Source organism: Nyctereutes procyonoides, unplaced genomic scaffold (assembly GCF_905146905.1).
Source record: "Nyctereutes procyonoides isolate TBG_1078 unplaced genomic scaffold, NYPRO_anot_genome, whole genome shotgun sequence".
Taxonomy (NCBI): Eukaryota; Metazoa; Chordata; class Mammalia; order Carnivora; family Canidae; genus Nyctereutes; species Nyctereutes procyonoides.
Genome location: NW_026575140.1, coordinates 18,909,599 through 18,936,275, shown reverse-complemented (window position 1 = coordinate 18,936,275; position 26,677 = coordinate 18,909,599). Strand labels below are relative to the sequence as shown.

Genomic DNA, 26,677 nt, shown 5'->3' with positions numbered 1-26,677 from the left:
GTTGCTCTCTTAACTGACTGAGCCACCCAGGCACCCAAAAAACATTGTAAGAAAAGAATTGTAACTGTACCTTTCTCACAGATGAAGTATTTATTGTTTTATATGGGAGAAAAAAAAAGATTAGTATTTAAAAAAAAAAACAACAATGACACAATAATTCAGGGCAAATTGCTGTATTTAGACCAAATCTTTATTTTTTAAAAATGTGATACAGCCATTTAATTTTTACATTAACAGTAGCCAATATTTGTGTGACTCATTCACATGATTTTCTGTGTACCACAAGCACACAGTTTATATAAAAAATAAATTAAGCTTTAATAATGAAACACAGGTTTACAAATGCAGCTTTTTAAAGTCTACTGAAAAATAAGAAATGTAGAAATTTCTGAGAGACAGGATTATTGCAGAATCTGGTTCTTCAAGAAGAAAATATTTCAGAAAGGACAAAACCTGAGAAATCATGGAGTGTTTTTCAAGTGCCAATTTTGTCATCCTGCATATTTCTTAAACTACTTTATTAACTTTCTGTTGGCCAGAGTATGACTTTTTAGGGTTGTCTCCAAAAAGTTAGCAGCCACCCAAGTTGAAAGTTAACTTAATTTTTTTAAGTACACTTCATACCCAGCATGGTGCCCAATGTGGGGCTTGAACTCACAACCCCCGAGATTAAGACCTGAACTGAGATGAGTTCGATGCTAAACTGACTGAGCCACGTAGGTGCCATGAAAACTAACTTTATTCATTTTAAATTTGCTAAAAGGGCTGAGGCCTCTTTTAGCCATCCTTCTCAGATCCAAGTGCAACTCATCACTTAGCAGCCCTACATCAGCCACCTTAAAATTTAACGCTCCGAGACCTCTTTGGTGAATTTTGAAAAACTGAGTATTCCCCTGCACATTTTTAAACTGATATCTAAAATTTTTCATCGTAAATAGTTGCGAAGAATTCAAGTTGCCAGCATGTTGCAGATAATGCATCTTTAAATAAAATGGTTACATTCCTCTTTAAGTCGAGCCTAGAGGTGCTAAATACAGTAGCTGATAGACACTATCACCTGTTCAAAAACTACAGGAATAAGGCAATTTTTGATGGTAGGAAATACACCCTTTTTTGTTTTACCCCTTGAACGTGTGTTTTTACTCTACTTCCCTTCAAAATTTTAGCCTATTGATGTTCGGCTTTTATATTGTTTGTTTGCATATTTTATCACATTTCTATAATAGCCAATAAATCATAAGGCTTTATGCATTTGAAACTTCTGGATTGCATTTGATCAATAAGCTAATATAGTGCAAATTTTAATAATTAAACATACTAAAATTTCATTGGCAATGTATCACTCAGTGTGTTGAAGAAAGCTTCCCCCCACTTCATGTCTTCATGTTATTTCATGTCTCTGTAGATACATGTTACCCTTGTTAGAATGTCCACGGTATCCATCCTATTCTCCCTCTGCAATTTTATGTATGAAAAGTGTTGCTGATCTTTGTTCCCCTAGATAAGGAGATGGTAACAGAGTTTTTGTGATAGCAGAATAGCTGAATTCTCCTAAGTCCTTCAGAAGTTACAGGCTAAAATGCTGAGAAATCTTGGGTGTTACTTCAACTTTATTGGAATCAAAAAAATTGAGAGCCACCTGAATGGCAGAAGGATTTGTACCTGAAGAGGCTTTCACTTCCCAAGCACTTGTATTTTAAATTTTATACCTTGAGTCACGCTCTATAGTTTAAAACTCACTATGGGGAAAGAGCTTGTTCTTTTGTAAGGGGAGAAAAAAGCATTTTCTGAGGCAGATGAACCTTAAGAAAGAGTATAAATAGGAAGGTAAGGATCTGAAAATTGATCCCCTAAAATTATTTGAGCCTGTATATTCCTTGGAAAGCTGTGGTAGACAGGGTAAGGCTGGCCCAATCTGAAGATCATTGGCCTTGGTGACTTAAATTTAGATCTTATTTAAGTCACAAAATATGTCAATTATTAGATTCTGTTGCCTGGCTTCCTTTAAATTTGGAATCTCTACACCAACATGGGCTCAAACTCATGACCCCGAGATCAAGAGCTGCTTGCTCTTGCAGCTGAGGCAGCCATGTACCCCTGTGGCTGTCTCCTTAAGAGAGCAGCTGCCCTCAAATGTGTTCCACTGCACACTAGCCCCATGAGATAGACATCCCTTGGCTCAAATGACTCAGGTCTAACTTGGGAAATGTAATATTCTACACCTCTCTTAACCGTGCACATTAGGATATCCAAGCTTCACAGCAGAGAAATTATTTAACTTCGTACAACCTGAATTTCCCAAACTTCAATATCTAACCAGTGTCCCCCTCCTTTTGTTTTTCCATGGGATAAAACATAGTCTAAATGATATACCTAGAGAAAAGTGTAACACATACACAGCCATGGTTTGGATCCGCTATGCTGTTGCCATCTCTCAAGATGTCCCTATCACTATTCTGCGTGACCTGAATTGTGCTTATTTCATGACTGTTACACCACAATCTCAGCTAGATATATCTAGGTTGTGTGGCATCCGGGCAGACTATGGGAAGAGTAGCGACATCACCTGTGCCTTTTACTTTCCCTCTGTTTTTTCCTGAGAGAATCCTAGTACCACCTTCTCTGTTAATGTGAGTACCACCTTACTCTATTAAGGAGAGAATGGATGAGCCAAAGCAAATACTCTCTAATGGTGGATTCAAATCACTGTAGCACTTAGGAGGAGACAGTTTTAGGGAAAGAGTTTATTCCCAGCACCATTTATAGTATAACCCCCACCATCCCCCTGCATTTTTGCTGCATAGGTGCGGCTGGGCAGGGATTTCACACAGTAACAGCTGAAAAGATGGTTTTTTTCCTTCTATGCCACACTGTCTTAATTTGACACACTAGCAGAAAGTCCATTTTAAGCAGAAAGGGGATCCAGGCCTTTACTTAGCTCTTTGACTTTAAAATGAAGTGGGGAGGTTTATGTCTTTTGCTCACCCCTGAGCTGAAAACGGGGAGAATGACAGCAGCACCTGAGCTCTGTGGTGTAGAGGTAATGATGAGGCAAAAGAAGTCTGGAGGTAGGGCTAAGGGTGCAATCATTAGGCTCCAGTGGCCACCTGGCCAATGGCGAATGGGGCACTGGCTAGAGAGTCTGCAAATTCCTTCCCTGCAGCACTTCCCTCCGTGTCTTTGCATCTCACCTCTATTCAAAGTTGCTTTGGACATTTGCTACCATCAGGAATATTCTTCACTTTAGTGGCTGACTGCAAAATAAGATAGCAACTCCAGTTTGAAGAATAAATATCACAAGATAACAGCTCCGCCTCATCAGACTGCTGTTACCTATACTCCAGGCTTTAAGGAAAGTAAAATGCATTTCTTTCAGGAGCATGGGGATAGATAAATTCCAGAACAGTAAGCATGGCTTTTTTTTCCCCCTAAAAAAACTTTTTTTTTTTTACATTGTGCCCCTGACCTCGGGCGCAGTACTTGATGTATAGAGGAGCTTAAAAACTTCTGTGGAATGCAAGCATAAGGTCTTTTGAACACACACACAGCCTGGCTGGTTTTCATGTACTTCCCAGTACATGCAGGCTAAGTCCAGGGTAACTAGGGAAGGGCTGTATGTGTGTTTACTATCCAGTTCCAACCAGTAAATCCACCAGGTTAACTGCTAGTTGGTCCTCCTGACACGATCGTATTTTTTCTCACCATTACCTGCTCCACCACCACACACCCAAATCCGTTCTCAATTCCCTCTGACCAAGTCATGAGTCTACTGAGTCATACTCTCCACCTCCAAACTATCCTTGCCTTTAAGAAGCCTTATTAAATCATCACACTGTATGAACCATTCAATCGTATCAATATCAAGATGTAGACGAGTATCATCTTGTCCTAGGTGGGTCTGCCTCTCTGGTGATGGCTGGAGGTAGGTTTTTTTTTCTGTAGTTTGCTAAGGCTTAAGGCTTAGCTCAGTGCTGCAGAAAATGGGATAACCCCAGAGGGCTAAACTGTGATCATCTTTTTAAGTTGGTAAATGACCTCTTGTCTATGGAGAGTTGCAGACACGGGGCCTCTCCAGCAGTCATGCGGCCAGCTCACAAGTGGGCAGAGATGGGGGCGGGGTGAGAAGTGGGCTGAGCCTTCCCAGTGGGTCTCTGGCCTCTCTGACAGACTTCTAAATCAAAGTGGCCCTCACCCCAATAACTCCAGTCACAGAGTAAGTCTCCATCGTCAACTGGAAAGTTGTCCTACTGAACAGAGATTCCATTCCTCAACCACCTTTGAGGCACAGGCTGCAGGTCTGTCTAGACAGCCAGCTGGCCAGTGGTGGCACCCACGGAGCAAAGCCCGGCACACGGGGCAGCTGGGGGCAGGGCTCCTCTTCGGGCCCTGGTGAAATCCGATGGCCTTAATTGTGGAATCATTTGCCTTTTGGTAAAAATTCTTTTCAGAATCTAATGAATTAGTTCCTTACATATGGGGCTCATCCTCCGTGGAAGTCAGTTACCTGGGTCTTTAGAGGCTGGAAAAGGAATGCTGTTCACTGTATGGGTCAAGCACAGGAGGGTTAACTCATCAAGATTTTCACTGCTTTTATTCAAGGAGGTTTGGAACATGTTTTTATGATCCTCTATAGAAAATATAAGTTAAGAAATTGTCCAAGATGAAAAAAAATTAGGAAATAACCCCAACTCATGCCAGTCGGATCTTCAGAAATGTCATCTTGATGCCAGTCTTGCAGAGAGGATGACCTCACGGATGAGCATGTATCCAGGGTCTGAAAGAGAGGACTTTCTCCTATACACAGACACACACGCATGTGACACCCCGACACATGTACCCCAGCTTCTAGGAGTAAAACCTGCTGTTGCTGACTCGCTTCTCTCTCAACCTGCAACAAAACAGATTTCACCATCATGAGTTAGGCTCAGACATGGGCCATGTGCCGAATAGTATAAACTTCATCCGCTCTCTGCAGGGCCTTCGTGGCTGGGTAGTAGAGGGCTGACAGTTGGCCAAGTGGGCTCCTCCTGGCAAGACATGGAACCTCTCTGAATCTGTTTCTTCACTGGGCATTGCACTGGGGTCACTGCTGCTCTGCAGGCTGCAGTGTGGATGAAATGAACATATGGGTGAGGAGTCTACACGGTTTCCCACTGGAGTCTGCTCTGGCGGTTCAGGGCAGTTCTGTTGAGCAGGATTATCTGGCACACTGCAGGACACCAGGCAGGTGTGGCTGTCCACCCCTCCCTGGCACCCCACATTACTTCTGCAGTACAACCAGAAGCATCCCTTGCGGGTGAGGAAGATGAGGTCTGCCCCAATCCAGAACCACTGGATGGGGGAACCTGACCAGGCTCTTTAGAAGGTAGTGGTCTTGGGACACCTGGGTGGCTCAGTAGTTGAGCATCTGCCTTTGGCTCAGGGCATGACCCCAGGTCCGGGGATCAAGTCCCACATCAGGCTCCCGGGGGCCCAACATTACTGCCTGCAGGAACGAGACCTGGGCATTTTTTAAAAAGATTTTATTTATTTATTCATGAGAGACACAGAGAGAGAGGCAGAGACACAGGCAGAGAGAGAAACAGGCTCCATGCAGGGAGCCCGACGTGGGACTCAATCCTTGAAGTAGTTCAAGTGAGCCAAAGGCAGAGGCTCAACCGCTGAGCCACGCAGGCATCCCTAGAGACCTGGGCATTTGCAGGGGAAGCAGGAGTGGGGAGCAGCCTACCTCCGGTTGCACTTCTCCTGGTACAGCTGGAGCTGGTTCTCGTTGACATTGAACTCTTTAACGAGGGCATCCCGGTTGGCGTTGCGCAAGTTCTGGTGTGTGTCGTACAGAAAGAGCTGATTGTTGAGCTCTTCCTGCCGCCTTCGCAGCTGGCGACAGGAGGAATAAAGTTCCTCTTCGCTCTCCTGGAGGGGAGAAAAGCACCAGGAGGGGACCATGTGGGACTCTGTCCCTTCACAGAGTGAGTGAGGGGAGCGGGAGAGTTTTGCAACTGGGATTATCCCCAAAAACACAGGGTCCATTTTAACCAAAGCTAAAACTCAGTTATTTACTCCATTGAAAGCAAGCGATCTGAAAAACTCTTGTTCACAATAAAGGGTGGCCTTATGGAGAAACACTGAAATAACTGCATTGCCCACTGATCCTAATGCCTAAATCTGGGTTTTCATTCTCCATCACCTTCTAGTCCTTACCCAAATGCAAAGGGTCTAAGTAGCTATGTGCTTTTAAAGTAGAACACAACAGAGAAGGGGGAGAACGGCCTAAAACGAGGACAGAGAGGGAAGCAGAAGCCAGAGGGTCTTTTGAGACCCTAAAAGGCAAGATGACACACTATGACACGGATGAACCCTGAAAACATTAAGTTAAAGAAGCCAGTTCCAAAACATCACACACACTGATTCCATTTATATGAAATGTCAAGAACATGTAAATTCCTGGAGACAGAAAAGTAGTGGTTGCCGGGGTGGGGGGTGGACCTAACAAATGAGCAAGAGTTTCTTTTTTGGGGTGATGAAAATGTTCTAAGATTGATCGTGGTGATGGAGTACATTTTAAATGGGTGAATCATACGGTATACAAATTGTATCTCAAAGCTGTTACCCCATCCCTCAAAAACCAAGGTAACCTAGATTATACCCCCCAGAGATGGCACACAACTTAGTTCTAGCCAGTAATGGTGTCTTTCTCCCTCTGCCACCACCTGTGAGCATGTGACCCAAGCCAGGCCAATTCCAAGGGACTTTTGGTTGGTGGTCTTGGTAGTAACGAAAATATTTCTTGGGGATCAGTTCAAAGAGCAGCGAATGTTTCTAGCTGCTAGCGGTCCCCTTGCTATCCTGTAGAGAAAGTTGGGAATGAAGTCAAAAGAGAGGGAAATAGAGCCACTGGGTGAGCGCCTGGATCCAGCCATGACTGAAGCTATCTGCCCTTAAACTTTGCAGTTGTCTTACCCAAAATATTCCCTCCATTATGTCAAGAAAAAAAATTTATCACAATAAGCAGTTGGGATTTCAGCATGGGAGAAAGAGGATGTTCAAAGAGTTTACTGCCTGTGTTTTCTTTTAGGAGTTCTGTGGTTTCCGTTCTTACATTTAGGTCTTTAATTCATTTTGGGTTTATTCTCGTGTGTAGTACAAGAAGTAGTTCAGTTTCATTCTTTTCCATGTAGCTGTCCGGTTTTCCCAACAGCGTTTATTGAAGAGACGGTCTTTTCCCCATTGTATGCTACTGCCTACTTTGTCATAGATCCATTGACCACATAAGTGTGGGTTTATTTCTGCACTCTCCATTCTGTTCCACTGATCTATGTGACTATTTTTGTGCCAGTACCACATTGTTTTGACTACTACAGTTTTGTAGTATATCTTGAAATTTGGAATTGTTTCAGCTTTGCTCTTTCTCAAGACTGCTTTCTCAGAGAAAAGGAATTGCTCAAAGGCTATTCCTTTGTGATTCTATACAAGTTTAGGACTATTTTACTTTTGTGAAAAATGCTCTTGGGATTTTGATAGGGATTGCACTGAATCATAGATCACCGTGGGTAGTATGGACATTTTAACAATATTCTTCCCATCTGTGAGTATGGTATAACTTTTTACCTAATTGTGTCATCTTCAGTTTCTTTCAACAGTGTCTTTGGATTTTCAGAGTACGAGTCTTTCACCTCCTTGATGAAATTTTCTAGTTATTTTATTCTTTATGATGCAATTGTAAATGGGATGTTTTCTTAATTTCTGTTTCTGCTAATTTGTTATTAGTGTGCAGAAACATGACAGGTTTCTGCATACTAATTTTGTAACCTGTAACTTAATTCATTTATTACTTATAATGGCTTTTTTTTTTTGGTGGAGTTTTTAGGATTTTCTATATATAGTATGTTATCTGCAAAGTTTTACTTCTTCCTTACCAATCTGGGTTCCTTTTATTGTCATGTCTCATGGCTGTGGCTGGGACTTCCAGTACTATGTTGAATAAGACTAGACACCCTTGTCTCATTCTTGATCTTTGAGGAAAAGCTTTTAGCTTTTCACTGTTGAGTCGGATGTTAGCTCTGTGTTTGTCATATATGAGGTATGTTCTGTCTACACCCACTTTGAGAGTTTATTATAAATGGATGTTGAATTTTGACAAATACTTTTCCTGAACCTATTGATGATTTTTAGCTTTCATTTTATTAATTTGATACATACTTTGATTTGTGGATAATGAATCATTCTTGCACCCCTGAAGGAAATCCCCTTGATGGTGGTGAATGGTGCTTTTAATTTATTGTTGTTTTTACTTTGCTAATATGTTGAGGATTTTTACATCTATGTTTATCAGGGATATTGATGTGTAATTTTCTTTTTTTCCCTTTTTTAACTGTATGTCTGATTCTGGTATCAGGATAATGCTGGCCTCACAGAATGTATTTTGAAGCATTACTTCCTCTTCTGTTTTTTGGAATAATTTGAGAAGGACAGGTTACTGACTCTTCTTTAAATGCTTGATAGAATTCACCTGTGAAGCCCTCTGGTCCTGAACTTTTGTTTGTTGTGAGTTTTTTGATCATTGGTTCAATTTCTTATTTAATTTTGGAAGACTGTAGGTTTCTAGGAATCTATCCATTTCTTCTAGGTTGTCCAACTTGTTGCTGTATAATTTTTGGTAGTAGCGGTTTATAATTCTTTATATCTCTGGTGTCAGCAGTTATGCCTGGGTGGGGTGAATGGTGCTAGCAAAGTTGATGGAGAGGGTCAGAACCGCCTGCCCCCAGCATACTGCCAGCGAGCAGGATGTACAGAAAACTCCTACAAATCCCTGACCCTCCAGCACATGCCCTAAAATTAATAACTCCGTCAGGTGTCATCCAGGTGCTTTCAAACTGCTGCCTCTGTGCTGGGCCTCAGATGGAGTGATACAGCACCATGGCCCTTTGAGTATGAAGTCTGTTTCCTGCAGCCCAGTGGCTCTCCTGGAGTAGCAGCACTGGAATTCAAAGCCAGATTTAGGGCTCGTCTTCGCAGTGAAGGTCCCCTGGGCTGGGAGTTCCTATGTGGGACTTGATTCCCTTGCTCCGTGGGGAGCACCTCTGTGCCCATGATATTCCTCCTGTGTATGGGTCACTGCACTGGGAGGCTGGTTCCCTTGCTTCTGCCCCTCTGACCCTTCTTGCTCTGGCTTTTTCTTAGGTCCTTAGCTGTGGACAATCTGCTCTGCCAGTCTTCAGGTCATTTTCAGAGTGTGTTTCATTATATGTAGTTGTTGTCTGTGTGTATCTGTGGGAGGAGATAAGCTTGGGATCCTCCTACTCTGCCATTCTTTTTTTTTTTTTAATTAAGATTTTATTTATTTATTTGAGAGGGAGAGGGGGAGCGAGAGAGAGCACACAAGCAGGGGGAGTAGCAGAGAGAGAGGGAGAAACAGGCTCCCCAATGAACAGAGAGCCCGGCTTGGGGCTCCATCCCAGGGGCTGGGATGACGACCTGAGCCCAAGGAAGATGCTTAACTGACTGAGCCACCCAGGCACCCCTACTCCACCATCTTCTGACTTATGTAAAAGATGGCTACTCCAGAGATCCGTCTGTTGGCTGCTACTGCTGATGAAGTAGTTCAAGTGACAGACTCCAGCACTACAAAACTGTGCATCAGTATTCATGAATGGGTTGCTCCTGTCATTTATTTTTATAAAAAATGGTGTCAGACCACACCTTGCTCTGCAAATTTTCCCTTCCACCTTATCAACTTAACAACACATCATGGACATCCCCCAGGATAACAGAACTCTGACCTTGGAGAGTGGGGAGAGCGATGGGGAAGATTATTCTGGCCACTTGCAAAGGTGCTGAGGAGAAAAAGAAGACAGTCTTTGCACAGGGAGTGGAGGTAAGACAGACAGTCCTCATGACTATTCAGTATGGAGTGAGGCACGGGGAAAAGTCAGTAATGACTCTGCTTAAATTTATGCTTTTCCCCCAAGGAGACCAGCTTCCCTTCCTATTAAAAATAAAGCAAAACAGAAACTGCATTCAAATCTTAATCCTGTACTACAAATGATCTCTCTTCACCTTCTCTCTACCCAGAATAAAACAACTTCTGTTGCTTTCATTTATAATGACTTTTGTTGTTCAGGTTAAGTTCAAAATTCAAATGCTTCTACCCTTGCAGACCTTTATCTCATTTTCCAAATCCCAAAGCGTTTATAGCTATGTTCCGTAATTCAGTCCTCAGTATTCCACAACGAACATTCAGGAAAGAACACAAAACATACAGTTTAATGAATAACTATAAACAGCTATGGTGATGCCAAAGGAAGAAAGAGAAGGTTGTTTGCCTTGTGCATCCTTCCTAATCGAGACTCCCTCATTCCCTCTTATAATTTTAGAATCATCATTGCCTGGTTTTCTTTCAAATCTGAGTTTTCACACAAAAATTTAGTTTTTTCCAAGTCTACAGTTATTTGTTATTGAATAGAGTTTACGGATTTCATTGGTCACCATTGCTTCTTGCCATTATAGTCTTTCTTGCATAAGTAAGGATTTTGGTAGTTCTTTTTAGCACCAAATTATCTATCTCTGTAGGTGTGAAAACTACCTTCATTTTGCCCTCACTCTTGAATGGCAATTATTAGGATACAGAATGCCTAGATTTCCAGCCGTGTATCTTAAGTGTTTTGAAGCTGTCCGTTAGTCTTCAGGCTGCGGTTGCTATAGATGGGAGTGTTGGGGATCCACAATCCTTCATAGAATCCTTTAGAGGTAATCTTCATTTTTATAATTTTCTCTTTATTCTGATATTTGGCCAATTCAGTGGAATGTAGCTTTATGTGCATCTATACTTAACACTGCTGCTGTTTAAAGCTGGAGAGCATGTGCCTCTTCAATGCCAGGAGATTTTTCAGTCATCATCATTTCAGATACTTTATGCTGGAGCTTTGCATTCTGTACCTGGTTCTTTTTTTTTTCCCCTACCCTTTTCATATTTTTATCTAGTCTTGCAGCTTCAAAGCAAATTCCCCAACACAATCTTCACATTTACAGATTCTTTCTTTAGCTATATCCTGCCCAAAATTTCCTACTTACTAAGTTTTAAAAAAAAACTGGTTAAGATTTTTCTTTTCTTTCTTTCTTTCTTTTTTTTGGGGGGGGAGGGGTTAAGATTTTTCAAACTGTATTTCCAGAATTTCTAATTGGCCCTCTCATTCCTCCATGATCTTAATTAATAGTAAAAAGGGTGGTTCTTTTTTTAAATGCCTGTACTTACTGAATTCTTTTTATTAAAAAAAAAAGTATTTCAAATTATTTTTAGATTCCCTGGGTTAATCCTCTTGCCTTTTTACATTTGTTAGCTATACTTTCCTCAAGCATTTTATTTTATTTTTTAAAGATTTTATTTATTGAGAGAGACAGACAGACTGACAGCAGGAACAAGGTCAGGGAGAAGCAGACTCCCTGCTCAGGAGGGAGCCAGATGCAGGGCTCAATCTCAGGACCCTGAGATCATGACTGGAGCTGAAGGCAGACGGCTAACCAACTAAGCCACCGAGGTGCCCCTCGTCAAGGATTTTAAAATTTTCATGTGCAAGCTCATCTTGAATGGGGTTTCCTTCCTCTCTGAATCTATATATTGGTATCTGGTTTTGTTAATTTTTTTTTTTTTTTACTTACTTATTTAAGTAATCTCCACACCCAATGTGAGGCTCAAACTCAGGACTCTGAGATCAAGAATCGCGTGCCCTTCCAACTGAGCCAGTTGGGTGCCCCGTGCTTTTCTGAATGTTCTAAATGGAGGACTCCTGGGGCAGGGCCAGCAAAGGGTTAAGGCTAAGGTGATTGCTCAGAGCTCTAGGTTCTTAAGAATATTACATACCCTGGCTTCAGAGCTGTGTCTGCTTTTATCCTAATCTGTTCAGCAAGCAGCTGATCACTGACGTGAGTCCTGGGCCTGTGCCATTTCCTTTTTTCTGATGAGTGTTTCAGGAGAGGAAGCCTACCTCGCTCTGGATCATCCTCCTTTCATATGGCCTTCAGCCTTCATTTCATTAGCACCCCAAAAACGATAGGGAAGAAATGAATTAAATATCCACACACAAGGAGTGGTAAAAAGAACAAGTCTAAGTGAAGCAGACTGAGTCAGCAAAGGTAAACCTAGAAATGGCAGGAAATTGCGAAATAAAAACCAAAATGGTAATGAAAAGAATGAATATGTGTTTGTATTCATTAGAAGGCTCTTATATCTCCAATTTTTATTTCAGAGACATACATATATATTTCCTACTATAGAAAATTATCCCCTAAGAAAAAAAAAATGGAAGAGACTCATTTCATCTTAGAAGAAAATGAGAAAGCTCTTATGACTGGCCCAAAAAGTTTCCCAAATGAGGTCTTGAACATCTGTTAGGTGTAGTTAGTAAATACTCCAGTTCTATTCAAAATGTGCCACAGTTCTGAGAGAGAAAAGCCAACCCAACAAAACCTGACCGAAAACTACAGACTCTCAAGGGCAAAAACCCTAAATAAAATATTAAGACATATATCCTAGAAGCACATTAAACAGTATAATCCTACTGTATTTAGCTAAGATATTCTTTTTCCTGCTCTCTTAAGATGACTATTTCACACCTCCTTCTCAGACCTTCCTGGTTTCAGCTAATGGCCTTGCTTCTTGTTTCACATTGAACAGAGGAGGGAATTATATGGGAAATCTGCCCATTCTGGGCCTGTGTGCCATATCCTTTCTTTCCTGCTGGCCCCAGGGTCCCCTCTCCTGTACCATCATCCCCTTCCCAGTAAATCACTTGCATCAGCAGCAAACACCCAGCCCACACCCAGCTACTACTGGCCCATTTTTCTCATCACCTTAATAGCAAATGTCCTTGAATGTCCTATGCTCCCCATCAATGCATCATCTCCTTCTATTTAGGTTTTAATTTTTAATTTCAGTTTTTGTTAATTATATATGCACAAAGTTGAAAGTCAGGAAGTATTAGAAGGATTATTAGCCAAAAAAAAAAAAAAATACCCCAGCCTTCTCCTTGTTCACCATCCTCCCAGTCCTCATAATCCTGGTTTCTCAAAATTGGGAGTGTCTTTTGATTACTTAGAATTCTCAAAAGAACAACAACAACAAAACTTAAAATGCAAGTTCTTAGTTTTTCCATTTCTGGGGATTATCTTTAGGGAGAAAGGTCTGGCTGTTCTCCCTAATTCTCTCATCTTCCCCTATGATTATCACCATTTTGAGTATATCGATTTGTTTATGTTGTGATTTTATTATTCTCACTTAGAACCCTTGTATCCTCTGTTGTAAGCCTTTGTTTTAGATGGATCTATGTATTTTTAAATTTTAGAGTCCTTAAAGTCTTGAAGAATATCTTCATTAATAAACTGCACCTGGTCTGTGACAAGTTCTTTATGGAGTTCTGTATCTTTGAGTGGGTTTTTTGTTTTTTGCTTTTTTCAAAAACAATGCTGCTTTAATTTATGATAAAATTTTAAACTTACAGAAAAGTTACAACATTAGTACAGAGAGCTCTTCTATTGCCTACATCATCCTCACTCCCCAAGGTTAATATCCTGCACAATCATAGTGCAATTATCTAAACTAAGAAGTTTACATGTTCTACTTAGTTTTCCCACCAGTGTCCTTGTTTCTGTGCCAAGATCCCACATTGCCTGGAGTTGCTGTCTCTCCTTAGAGTCTTCCAATCTGTGACACTTCCTCCAACTTCTGACCTTTTATGACCTTCACACTTTTATAGAATTTAGCCAGTAATTCAGTACTATGTCCTACTATTTGGGTTTGGTGTTTTCCCAGGATTTGTTTGGCATTACGCAGCTTTGGCAAGAATGTCATAGAAGTGGTGTTGCCTTCTCAGGAGGTACATGATGTCAACACATCTTATTACTGATGGTAACACTGATTTCCAATTCATTTCTTGAAGGAGGATACTTTGAGACTATGCAGACATCCTATGTCTCCTGAAACTTTCATTATTAATGGAAGTTTAGCATCCATTATTAGATCATACCTGTAGCAGTTATTAATGTGGTGTTGGAATGGTGATTATTTCTCATTCCTTTATACATTTATTATTTGGAATTCTTCTATAAAGAAGAGCTATGTCAAAAAAAAAAAAAGAAGAAGAAGAAGAAGAGCTATGTCTTCCAATGCAAACATGCATTTATTTCTGTATTTATCTGTAAGACTGTATATATATCAGTGTGTGTGTGTGTATATAGATAGATAGATATAGATAGATACACAAAGTGATTTTATATTGATATCTCTGATTCCCAAACATTAATTTCTGGAAGGGTTAGTATATATTTCTACTGATTCAGGTGGTGGTTATAAGCTATATTCCTTTTTTAAAAGATTTTATTTTTAATCTCTACACCCAACATCCAGCTTGAATTCACCACCCTGAAATCAAGAGCTGCAATGCTCTACTGACTGAGCCAGCCAGGCGCCCCAATGAGCTGTATGCCTTTCTTATTTAAATTTCACTAATGTGTTGTTAGAGTTTTTATCAATATCATGAGTGACATTTCCTCTGTCCCTGCCTCCCACCCTACATTTACAATTGTTCTTTCCAGAACTAAGTGGTTAGATAAATACAAATAATAATAAATACAAATAATAAAGATAATAAAGACAAATAAAAATCAGTCTCCTTAAAACTGGAGTCTTTAAATAAATAGCCCTATTTGTGAATGGAGATAATCAGTATTAACTGTGGTGAAGAGATGCAATTATTTCATTTGACTGGTTACATTTGTGGCATTTAGTGATTTATGTGTTGCCACTCAAACTGTTGCCAAACCATCCTTGCATTATTGGAGTAACTACTCACTTGTAATATATTGTTCTAGGAAATAGCTGGAAATGACTTGCTGCCTTTTTTTTTTTTTTTTTAAGAATTATCTAAGACTCTATGAGGGGAAGAAGAGGTAGAGGTGCACTTTTCACTCATATGTGGAATATAAGAAATCTTGGAAAGGATCATAAGGGAAGGGGGGAAACTGATTGGGGAAAGATCAGAAAGGAAGACAAACCATGAGAGACTCCGGACTCTGGGAAACAAAGGATTGCAGAAGGAGAGGTGGGTGAGGGGATGGGGTAACTGAGTGATGGGCATTAAGAAGGGCACGTGGTATGATGAACACTGGGTGTATATATATATTGGCAAATTGAATTTAAATTAAAAAGTGAAAAAAATTGATACAATTCTATAGCTTCAAGACATTAATGGAGCATTTCCATTTTTCCATTGACCTCAATGGATTAACATTAGAATTACGTTCTTTAAATCCAGGTAGAATTTAGCTATAAAACATCCAGATCTGGGCAGCCCAGGTGGCTCAGCAGTTTAGTGCCGCCTTCAGTCCAGGGCCTGATCCTGGAGACCTGGGATTGAGTCCCACGTCAGGCTCCCTGCATGGAGCCTGCTTCTCCCTCTGCCTGTGTCTCTGCCTCTCTCTCTCTCTCTCTCTCTCTCTCTCTCTCTCTCTCTCTCTCAGTTTCTCATGAATAAATAAAATATTTTTAAAAAATCCAGATCTGGGGCACCTGGGTGGCTCAGTGGTTGAGCGTCTGCCCTTGGCTCAGGTCGTGATCCCAGGGTCCTGGAATCAAGCCCCTCATGGAGATCCCCACAGGAAGCCTGGTTCTCCCTCTGCCTATGTCTCTGCCTCTCTCTGTGTGTCTCTGATGAATAAATAAAATCTTTCAAAAAAAAAAACAATCCAGATCTAATATCTGTTTTACCTGACAGGTGTTGTAGTGATATAGGATTTGTGAGTTCTCTGCTGCTTTTTAAAACAATTTTCACCCATGTACATTCTTCAAGGCAATCACTCATTTGCCCTAGTTTATAAATGTATCTTATTTTGGGGTTCACTCTCCTTCCCAATGTTCACTCTTGTTTCTGCTCTTTCATTAAGCAGACAAAAAGTTTATTTAATGGATCTTAATGCATCAGCATTTGTTTTTTCTTCTGTGTTTTATATTTTATTCAGTTGGCTTTATTTTGTTCCTATTTTACCAGTGTTCAAAAAACTTCTACGATGAACAGTTAGTGCAAGTGTTTTTCAGTCTTCTCTGGTTTTAAGGCAAGCACTTTCCTCTTCTAAATATAGTTAATGGCATAAATATTTTACTGCTGTTTGGGTAATTGTTTTCATTTGTTTTATCTAGGAATTTCTTTTCTAAAAGCGAACATTTGGGCTTTCTAATAAAACATTTTATTTCTTTGGGGGGGGTGGGGAGAGGGAGAGGGAGGGAGAGAGAAAGAGAGGGAGAGAGAGTGAGCAAGCAAGCACAAACAGGGGGAGGGTCAGAGGGAAAAGCAGACTCCTGGCTGAGCAGGAAGCCCGACTAGGGATGAGATCCCAGGACTCTGAGATATGACCGGAGCCGAAGGCAGACACTTAGCTGAGCCACCCAGGTGCGCTTTTTGGGCCCTTTTATTATCTTCCAAATCTTACCAACTTATGAAATCCTTCTGCTTTAAAATGTATTAAAGTTGTTTTTGCAACCAATTATGCAATCAAGTTTATAAAGATTCTGAGAAACAGAAGGAAACAGTGTATATTATCCACTGGTAGGACACAAAGGCATTTCGCTCTTAAATCAAGCCTGTTACTATTAGCTTGATTATCTGTCCTTGCTGATTTTATTTGTTTTTAGCAAGTAATCTTTTGTTTTATAGATTTAGGTATTATGCTTTGTCCTAATTAAACTCCTAGGCCTCTTTCATCCCTTTGTAAACCAAATTATCATTCTGTATGGATTTTAATGATCTTTGATACTTTTGATCTTAGTTCATACTTTGAGATTAATTTTTTCTTCCCACTTTCTTCCATTCTTTGGGGATGGGGATTGTAATCTTTCATTGCTCACAGGATACCCCACTGGTTTTAGGCTTACTTCTTGTAAACACTGCAGTTAGATTTTTTTTTTTTTTTTTTTTGCTTTTCTGATAGAATTCAGCCCATTCACTAAATCAAATATGTTCTGTCCCTTCCATTTTGATTACTATCCATTTTTAATTTCTTCTTTTGTTCCTTATTTTTACTTTCAGTCAAGTTTCTGTTAAGCAGACATTTTCTTTTCACCTCAAAGTATCACAATTAGCTCTCCACTTGCAGGATGCTTATTTGCCAACTGAACTCCCAGGCATCCAAGTCAAAAGTTTTTTTTTTTTTTTTTTTTTTTGGTATATATGCTGCCGAAGCGAGCACCCAAGTCAAAACTATTTAGGACACCTCTGTTTTACCTCTCAGCTCCAGGGTTTTGCTGATAATTATTTTCAATTCCAGACTAGTACAAAACTTTTCATAGTGTATTTTTGTTTCAGAGATTCTTCGGCTTAAGATCACAAAATCTTAATCAGACTTATACTATAAAATATAACTGTACTATTTCCCCTTCTTCATCTATCCATCTAGAACATTGTTTCCAGCACTCTCCTGACATTTCTGTAGAGTAGGGTGCTTATCTAAAATCCTGCATGTCCACAAATACATTTCTGTTGCCTTGACATGTGGGTGGCTGGAGACTGAGTTCTTTAGTCTTTCCAGTGCTGAAGAGGACAAGTCTGATGTTAGCTTTGTTTTCTTAGTAGATAACTTAGTATGTTGGCAGGTCTAGCTTTTTGTTTATCCTTGGAATTCAGAAGTTTTGCAGGCACACTTCAGATATTCTGGGTTGGCTTCCAAACCACCCAAATAAAGCAAATATCACAACAGATTGAGTCAAAAATTTTTTTTGGTTTCCCACTGCTTAAAAAAGTTAGGTTTACACTATACATAAGTCATCCATTTAGTGTGCAATAACAGTATGTCTAAAAACCAATGCGCATATCTTAATTTAAAAATACTTGGTTGTTGGCGCACCTGGGTGGCTTAGTTGGTTAAGCATCTGCCTTTGGCTCCGGTCATGGTCTCTGGGTCCTGGGATCGAGTCCCGCATTGGGCTCCCTGCTCAGTGGGGAGCCTGCTTCTCCCTCTCTTTACCCTTCCCCCTTGCTCATGCATGTGCACTCACTCTCTAAAAGATAGTAAAATCTTTAGAATATAAAAATACTTTGTTGTCAAAAAATTATCACCATTATCTGAGGTTTCAGCAAGTCAATCTTTTTGTTGGTGGAGGGTCTTCAATCTTACTATCAGTGTGGTGGCTACTGAAGTTTGGAATAGCTATGGCAATTTTTAAAAATAACAGTAAAGTTTGCCCCATCCACGGACTCCTTTCACTTGAGCATGTAAAGGCCACTGTAGGGTTATCAGCTGGCCTAACTGAAGTATACTCTGTGTCAGGGAAAGAGATAAGAGAATGGCAGTCAGAACACACACTACATTTAAGTCTGCTGTCTTATATGGGTGTGGTCCTTGGTGCTCCAAGACAAATAAAACAGTAATATCAAAGACCCCCATAATAAAAGTTTTACCAAAAAGTAGCAGAGATAGGAAGTGAGCAAATATTTTTGGAAAAATGGTGCCCACACCCTTGCTCAACACAGGGTTGCCACAAACTTTCAATCTGTAAAAAATGCAGTACCTACAGAGCCCAGTAAAACAAGGTATGCCTGTACTAGACCACAACTTTTGGAATGTGGTGTGTTTTCTGTTTATCCCTTTCAAGAATCAAGTACACCCTCTTAAGCAGCAAATAAGAGAAAGTTCCCTCTATTAACTTCCATTAATAGCTCCCCACCCATCTGTTCCACTCTGTTCTTGGGGGCATGCTTGCATGTAGGTCCTTTGAATCTGTTCTCTGAGCCGACTTCATGGTGGTATTGCTCTGGATTGTGAGACATTTCTTCCATGTTATATGTTGGGTCACTGATGCAGGTCTCTGCATGTATGTTACATTTTTTAATTCAAGAAATCAGGTTTTTGTTTCAAATTCCAAAAGCCTTTTTCAGTACTCTACTTAGATACCCTTGAAAGTTTTTATGATCTATATGTTAGGGTTCTTCTTTGGATGCTTCCAATGGCTCAACTTCAACTGCCGGCCACTTGTACCAGGAGTCCATCTGGATCTATCTTCCTCTTACTGCCGTGTGCCAGCTTTTTTTTTCTTTTTCCACTTCATGCTCATGGTTACATCAAGTTGTTGGAGCTTTGTGGCAGACACAGAAATTTCTGCTCCTTGAGGTCAAACTGGCAAACGCTAGCTGCTGAGGCATAAGGAGGGTCTTCCCAACTGTAAGGCAATCTTCACCATCGTCCAAAACCAGGACCAGCTCAGCCTCAGGGTATGGCTCCCCATCCTGGGTCTTAGAGTATGGGCTACTATAGCCCTTCTGCAGAGGGATTCACACATGTCTTCTGGCCGAGCCCTCACTGGGAACCACAGCATTCTGGTCTTTCCACTCCTTAGCTCCCACCCAGTACCATCTGCCTGTAGGATCAGTACTCACAAGATCCCAGGTACTGCCAGCTTTGCCCATTGATGATTAGGATATTCATGTTTTCATACTTTCTCCTGTCCCATTCTTCTGAATCTCACAAGTTTAAATCATTTGAGTGGAAACCCTTTTCAATTAACAGCAAGGCTGGATAAAATACATCAACTTAAACTACTTTCAGAGAACAATTCAATATGCTTTCAAAAAGATGTAGGATTTTTTTCTTTCTTTCTTTCTGATCTAGTATTCCATTACTAAATATCAAGCCCTAGGAAATAATTTTTAATCAAAAAAGGTTATATGAAGACCTTCATTATTTATAAAATAAAAAAAGTACAAACACCCTAATTGTCCATCACCTGGAGAATGGCTGAGTGAAGGAACAAGGGACCCTTATCTGATGAAACAGGCATTGATGGCTTTGAAAATCCTAACATAGAAAAATGCTTCAAGTCATCTGTGATGCAGATAAAGGGCACATGTGCATGCATACTCTATGAAAGGAAATAGGCCAAAATGTTAACCGTGGCTATAGGCAGGTAGCTTATAGGGATTTTTTTTTTCAACCCCCTCCATTCCTTCATTTTACAACTTGTCAAGAGTAGGAGGTAATAAAATAGTGTTGAAAGGATTTTTTTTGGTACACCCTATATACAGCTAACAGAGCAGAGGACTGAGCATTGATAAAGCAATTGTGATGTATCAATGGCTTCTTCAGAAGTAGCTTGAAGTGCTCATTGAGAGTTTTCTGGAGCCTGAAGTTCCAACCAGCCCTCACTGGATCAATCCCTGGCTCAGTCTTTTGTGAGGCTATTTACCAGAGTCTCTCCCTAGCATGACAGGAGATGCAGTAGTAAATGAAACAAGGTTTGACTTTGGGCAAAGAGAAAGCCGGGGTCTAGCCCACCCCCCAGCTCAGCCCCCCTAGAGACTCCTTGTCACAGCAAATGGCACCTGTGAATGCCTGAGAACCAGGTGACAGATGTGGAATGAAAGCTTAAAAAACCATCAGCTGAAATGAGATTTGCACATAACTCAGACACCTTTCCTGCCAAAACCCCTTCAGAGTGCAGATCTGGGCAAGTTAACACTCCCCTGGCACCCCAAGCCCTGCCCCCACTCCTTGCCATGCTCTACCGTGAGGTCCCAAGCAGCACCCGTACAGGAAGCTTCCCTGCATGGAGTCAAATTGAGATAAATATATTTTCCTTTAAATATACTAAGAAGTTTCTCTGCTGCTGGTATTGCCAAGTTATTTGTAATGTTTCCAAGTTGTTTACAACAGCTTTGCAGAGCAATGTCTAGACCAATAGGGTCCCACCACCATCTCAAACCAAGTTTATCACATCATTTTTTCAGGAAATGTCTGCAGATGGCCTTTATGTACACAGACAGGATGGGGCTGGTTCCCCTTCCCCCAGCAACAGAATCACAAATCCTTGACTAAGCCAGGGGTCTTCGAGCTTACTGATTCCAAGTTTTACAGGTTTGCCATCCTGTGAAATAAACTGCTCAGTCAGTGAAGGGTCTGCCTTCAGCTCTGCTCATGATCCCGGGGTCCTGGGATCAGACTCATGTTGGGGCTCCCTGCAGGGAGCCTGCTTCTCCCTCTGCCCTGCCTCTCCCCCGCCCTGCTCATGCTGTTCCCTCTCAAATAAATAAGATCTTTAAAAAAATAAATAAAACTGATTCCATACCTGGGAATCAATCCTAAGAAAATAACTCTGAATTAAAGGAGGAAAATAATAATCACATGAAGAATTTTACGAAAGCCTTATTTGTAAATGGATTTCATGAATGCTCAACTCGGGAGAATAGTGGTCAGTTCGCTCCATGGAAAAACCTGCCCATCATTTAAATGCTAATAAATTAGATTAACAGTATGAAAAGTGTTTATAATTTCACTTAAAGCAATTTTGCCAACCAAGGGACATTGAACAATGTCTGAAGATAGTCTGGTTGTTACACAGGGGGCAGGGATGCTGCTCCACATTCCAAATGCAGGGGACAGCCCCCCCACCCCCCCGCAAGGGACAACCAGTCCCAAATATGAAGAATACCAAAATTTTAAAAAGAAACTAGACACATAGATTTGTATTATTTTTCTTACACTTCCATAAAGAAGCACTGGCCTAGAGAGAGAAGGAATCAGACCAAATGCTAACTTTACCTCCTCGTCTCTTCCCAGAAATTATAAAATTCTAATTTGCACAGTCTGGGCTGTGTGTACATGCACGTGTACATTTAACCATTATATAAAATAATGTATTCTGGCCAAGGTCTTTTTAATGGACTTGTTTAAAGGACTCTGTTTTACTAGTGATAAATTGACAAAAGAGCCATGTAATTAAGCCTTGGGCATTCTAAGTAAGGACTTGATTACTAGCTCAGTTGTCCTTTCAGGACCAAGCACTGCTATCACAGTAAGAACCACAAAGAGTGATTTTTTTTTTTAATCCATAATTACAGGTTCAAGTGAACACTATAAAGTTCATATGGAAACATTTATTTTGACCTAGTCTAAAGCATTGACAAGTAAAATTTGTTTCAAAATGGAAAACTGTGCATTATCCATCACCTGATCCTTTCAAGACACAATTGTCATCAGGAGCCTATTTTATACCAACACCAGTGATCCCTCGGGCTGTCACTGAGGTTCTCTGGCCCCCCAACTACTGTGCCTTTTATGTGTCCGCTTCCTGCTTTTGCTGCTTTGTCGGTCTCTCCTTAGCTTTGCACCCTCCTCCATTTATGTTTATAAATTCTGTGAAGTAGAAAACTATCAAGATTGCTAAAACTAAATGTAAGGCAGACAGCTCTGCAGAAAAGCCTAATGTTCTCTCCTCTGAGTCCATGAATTTTTACTGCATGGACTATGGTGACAGCTGTGAAAAGGCATCTCCACCCCTGCCATCTCCCTTCCCTGTTGGATGGTTCTCAGCTTTATTCTGGAAGTTGCCAAATAAGCAACTTCCAAATCCCCGTTTAGTTCTTACAGCCAAAACAAGTTACAGGCTGTGATTTCTCTGCCCAGAGAACAACCAGGAAGAGAAAAAAAGATGCATTTCCAGGGGCACTGACCAAGCCCACGTCAGCACGCTGGGGCCCAGAACCATGGTTTTTCTAGGTTCTCCAAAGATAAGTGGGGTGACCACACACTCACTCAGCCCATGCTAAGTTTTGTGGTAGGGAAATGGAAAGATCTTGGGAGAATGAATTGGCCGTGTCATGGGATATTACAAAAACACATGCCAAGTGGGTTTCATTCTATGGGAGAGGCTATCAAGAGAATTGTGAAGCTCTGAAATCACTTATCCAGATATCCTCCTACCAACCCGAGACATGAACTATCCCAGCTTGGTGTTGCATTCACTAAGGCCAAGGCATTCACTAAGGCCAAGCCCTTCTCACCCCTCCCCAAACTGGTCAATCTAAGGAGAGACTATGCATCTTCAAGGACTTGACAATATGAAAGGACCACGGTGGTAGGCTCTTCCAGTAGCCGAGAAAATGACAAAAGTAGAGCCCCTCCCTGTGAACATCCTTCCCCAGCATAGGCCATGACAAGACCTTGGTGGATGCTCTCAGCCCTTCTGAAGGGACTCTCAAGACCAATGAGGGGAGTGGGGGAGCACACAGGAAAGGTGAGCTTCTCTAGAAAAGCATTATCTTGCCCAACTCTACTTGCTGCAAGGAAACCATAAGGAACTTCCAAACAGCCTCACCCTTTCCAAATATATGACCTACTCAAGGAATCATACAGCATTCTCTGAGAAGGAAGAAATGCTGGAAGGAAAAAGCTGGGACCGCTGAGGAATTGTCCTATGATGTGTCAACTCTGGCTTGATAATTCCCAATGGGTTTAAGTCCAGACAACTGTACCCAGAGGCCATTTCCACCCCACCAGCAGACACAGCTCTGGAAACCCCAACTGGCATGTCTTTACTCACCAGGACTGGCTGCATCTCACAGAAAACCAAGAGGGAAGCCAGCTCAATGTCTTCACTGTACCCGTTCTTCAGAGGAACAGATCTGAATCCTGCAGCAGAATGTAAAGACAAGGCAAAGACAGGCCATTAATGTCAGACCTTAGCTTTCCTGGGGGTACCCAGGGATCACATGTCCAGTGCCAGGAGCAGGTAAATCAGTGACCTACGCTGGGGGCTGACTTTCTGGAAACCAGAAGTCCCATCCTGATGGCTAGGGAGAGGGGCTCCAGAATGCAACACTGAATGACAAGCCCACAAAGAGAAGTGGAGTTAAAAATAGCGGCCGTGTAGACATGAAAATGATTCACTTGAAAAAAATCAAAACCTACAGAACATCACACATTTAGAGGGACTGCAGCCTTAATTCCTTAAGGCCAAAAGTGACAATTGACTCCGGAGGCCAAAAGACTCAAAGGAGTAATGCACCCTTGCATCCCCTCCTTTATGTCTGCCTTTACAAAGCATAGGATGGGGGGGAAGGTGTTTCATCCTTAAAGATTTCCAATAGGAGGAAATCTTTCCCTTGGCAGTCCATAGCACTATTGATCTTCCTTTGAAAGCCTTTCTCCATTTATAATTAGGACACTCATTTAAGTGTTTCTTATTATTTAGAGGGGAGTGTTCAAGTAGAGGTGATTTTTCCCCTGTTAAGTAAGGTTTAAGACAACACATCTCAAAGGCTGGTTAGTTTGCTTGTTTTAATTTAGTCTAAACAAATATGAAGTAAAATTAAAGTCTTGTTGCTACTCATTCAAAATCCCTTCTTCCAGGGATCCCTGGGTGGTGCAGCGGTTTGGCTCCTGCCTTTGGCCCAGGGCGCGATCCTGGAGACCCGGGATCGAGTCCCACGTCGGGCTCCCGGTGCATGGAGCCTGCTTCTCCCTCTGCCTGTGTCTCTGCCTCTCTCTCTATCTCTATGTGACTATCATAAATAAATTAAAAATAAAATAAAATAAAATAAAATCCCTTCTTCCAGAAGGCGTCACTTTTAACAGTATCTTCCCAAGATACAGTCTTAGGTTTCTTTTAAGTCACTAACGATGGTACCCTAAGGCAAGCAGTCCAAACCATCTGGAATTTAACGTATCTTGGAGATGATATGACCCCAGTTCCTCTCAAAAGCTTCTTATTTGCATTCTATCTTCCGATTCTCCAGGACAAGCAATGCCTGCCTCAGGGCACTCCCACTGTTTCCTCTGTGTCTTCCACCATCTATGTTCTGGCTTCTCTGATTATTCTTCTGACTTCTCTTGGAGAAACTTTAACAGTATTTATTAGTATGACTAATCCCTCTCTCCCTTCCCACTGCTAAGGTAAGGAAGTCAATGCACAGATTGCAAGCCTACCCCTCCTCTCTCCTTCTTTCCCCTAATTTGGGTAAGCTGTATTATCATGTCTACAGGATATTGTGTATAAATAATACGGTTGACCCTTGAGCAACACAGGTTTGAACTGTGCGGGTCCACTGTACACACAGACTTTTTTTTCCATAAGTATAGTACCGTACATGTATTTTCTTAACATGTTCTCCAGCTCACTTTATGAAGACGGTATAAAATACAAAGTATGTGTTAACTGTTACAAGGCTTCTTAGTCAACAATAGGCTATTAGGTTTTGGGGGAGTCAAAAATCACAGGTGGCTTTTTGACTGCTTGAGGGATGGACACCCTCAACCCCCACAATGTTCAAAGGTGAGCTGTATTGTATTTCATTTTGTAACCATAACTCTTCCACAAAGGGAGACTTGGCTATAACATTTCCACACCTACAGCAGAGTGAAGGTAATATTCAGGGAACACTTGTATACTGGCCACCTAGATCCCTACCATTAACCTTTTACTACATTTTCTTAATCACATGTACCCAACACTCCATCCAGTATACAGGTGTGTGTATATATATTTCAAAAGGAGGTGAAGACATCTGTACACGTCCCCCTGCATACATCAGCAGGCATCTCATGAACTGGAGTTCAATACTTGTGGACAGGGCTCTTCCGATTTAAAATTTGTGCATTTCATGGTGTGTCAACTTCAGATGTCCAGTGCTTACCATCTTTTTACTGGACTTCTCTATCAGTGTGGTTTTTTAAAGATTTTATTTATTTATTCATGGGAGACACACAGAGAGAGAGGCAGAGACACAGGCAGAGGGAGAAGCAGGCTCCATGCAGGGAGCCTGATGCAGGACTCGATCCCGGGTCTCCAGGATCACACCCCGGGCCAAAGGCAGACGCTCAACTACTGAGCCACCCAAGCGTCCCTCTACCAGTGTCTTTGTGAGCTAAACTTGGCCTCTCATTTTCTTCACTATGACCTCGGATGGCACATACTCTAACTCATCTGTTCTTTGATTTTACATTTGAGTGATCGTCTGGGTATAAAACTCTCAGCCCAGACTTTTCCTTGGAGGATTTTGTGGACGTTGCCTTCTGTGACTTGTGAGGTTTTCTGACCTGTTCTCCCCTTCTAGATGATGTGATTTTTCTTGGTTTTCTGGCTTGTTTTTTGCATGGAGACCTACAGCATTCCTGCAGTCTAGCCTCAGCTCTTCCAGGTTTGATGTCAGGGAAATCTTATTAAAATGCGGATTTGAATTAGGGGCTGGCGTGGGGCTGAGATTCTGCATCTCTAAGAGCTGGTCTGTGGACACTGGAAGAAGTCATCTAGGTACTGATGGGCTGTCAGAATGTACTGGACTGCTGAGCGCTCCATGGTACTGGGAAGACTATCAGGTAGTCCCTGTGCTCCAAGGACATGGTGCTCCCTTTGGCTGAGAACTGACACTCAGAAGCTGGCTCCCGATTTGGAGAAGTGAGCTCCATCCCCACATCCCTCCTTTCAGTGGCCAGGCCTCATGTTGTGAGCAGCGTTCACGCATCTTGGGGTTAGCGTGGAGAGGTGTTTCCCAATTTTACCAGAAACAGTTTGCTTCTGTTTTATCCTTGTTGGTTTGGGTCATGTCACAGACGAAAGGGAAGCAGACACCTCTTTTGCAGCACGCTTAGTATTTTGGCTTATTTGGAGTATGGGAGGCCTGTGGCGTAGAAAAACGTGGGGTGTGCGGTCACACATTCCTGGGGCTGTAGCCCAGCTCTGGTCCTGCAGGTGTGTGACCTTGAGCAAGGTAATTAATGTCTCTAGGCCCCAAAGTGCTCATGTTTTAAAAAGCAGAGATGATAAAATCTTTCACAGGATTGTTGCAAGGATTAAAGCGTTTAAGGCACAGAACACAATAAATGATGTTTTCCTTCCTTTCTGAGCTCCATCTGCCTCCAAAGCTTA

The 26,677-nt window shown here is 41.4% G+C and overlaps 1 protein-coding gene across 1 annotated transcript in view; it reads right to left on the bottom strand.

The window, feature by feature from the left end:
* Window positions 1-207: 207 nt before the first annotated feature.
* Window positions 208-26,677, bottom strand: part of PLCG2 (phospholipase C gamma 2) — a 151,646-nt gene continuing 125,176 nt past the window's right edge. The window contains exons 31-33 of the mRNA XM_055306868.1: window positions 23,354-23,442; window positions 5,729-5,913; window positions 208-4,888 (exon numbers count right to left, since the gene is read on the bottom strand). Coding sequence (XP_055162843.1) covers window positions 4,846-4,888; window positions 5,729-5,913; window positions 23,354-23,442 — 317 coding nt within the window. The 3' untranslated portion in view covers window positions 208-4,845. The remainder of the gene's footprint in view (window positions 4,889-5,728; window positions 5,914-23,353; window positions 23,443-26,677) is intronic.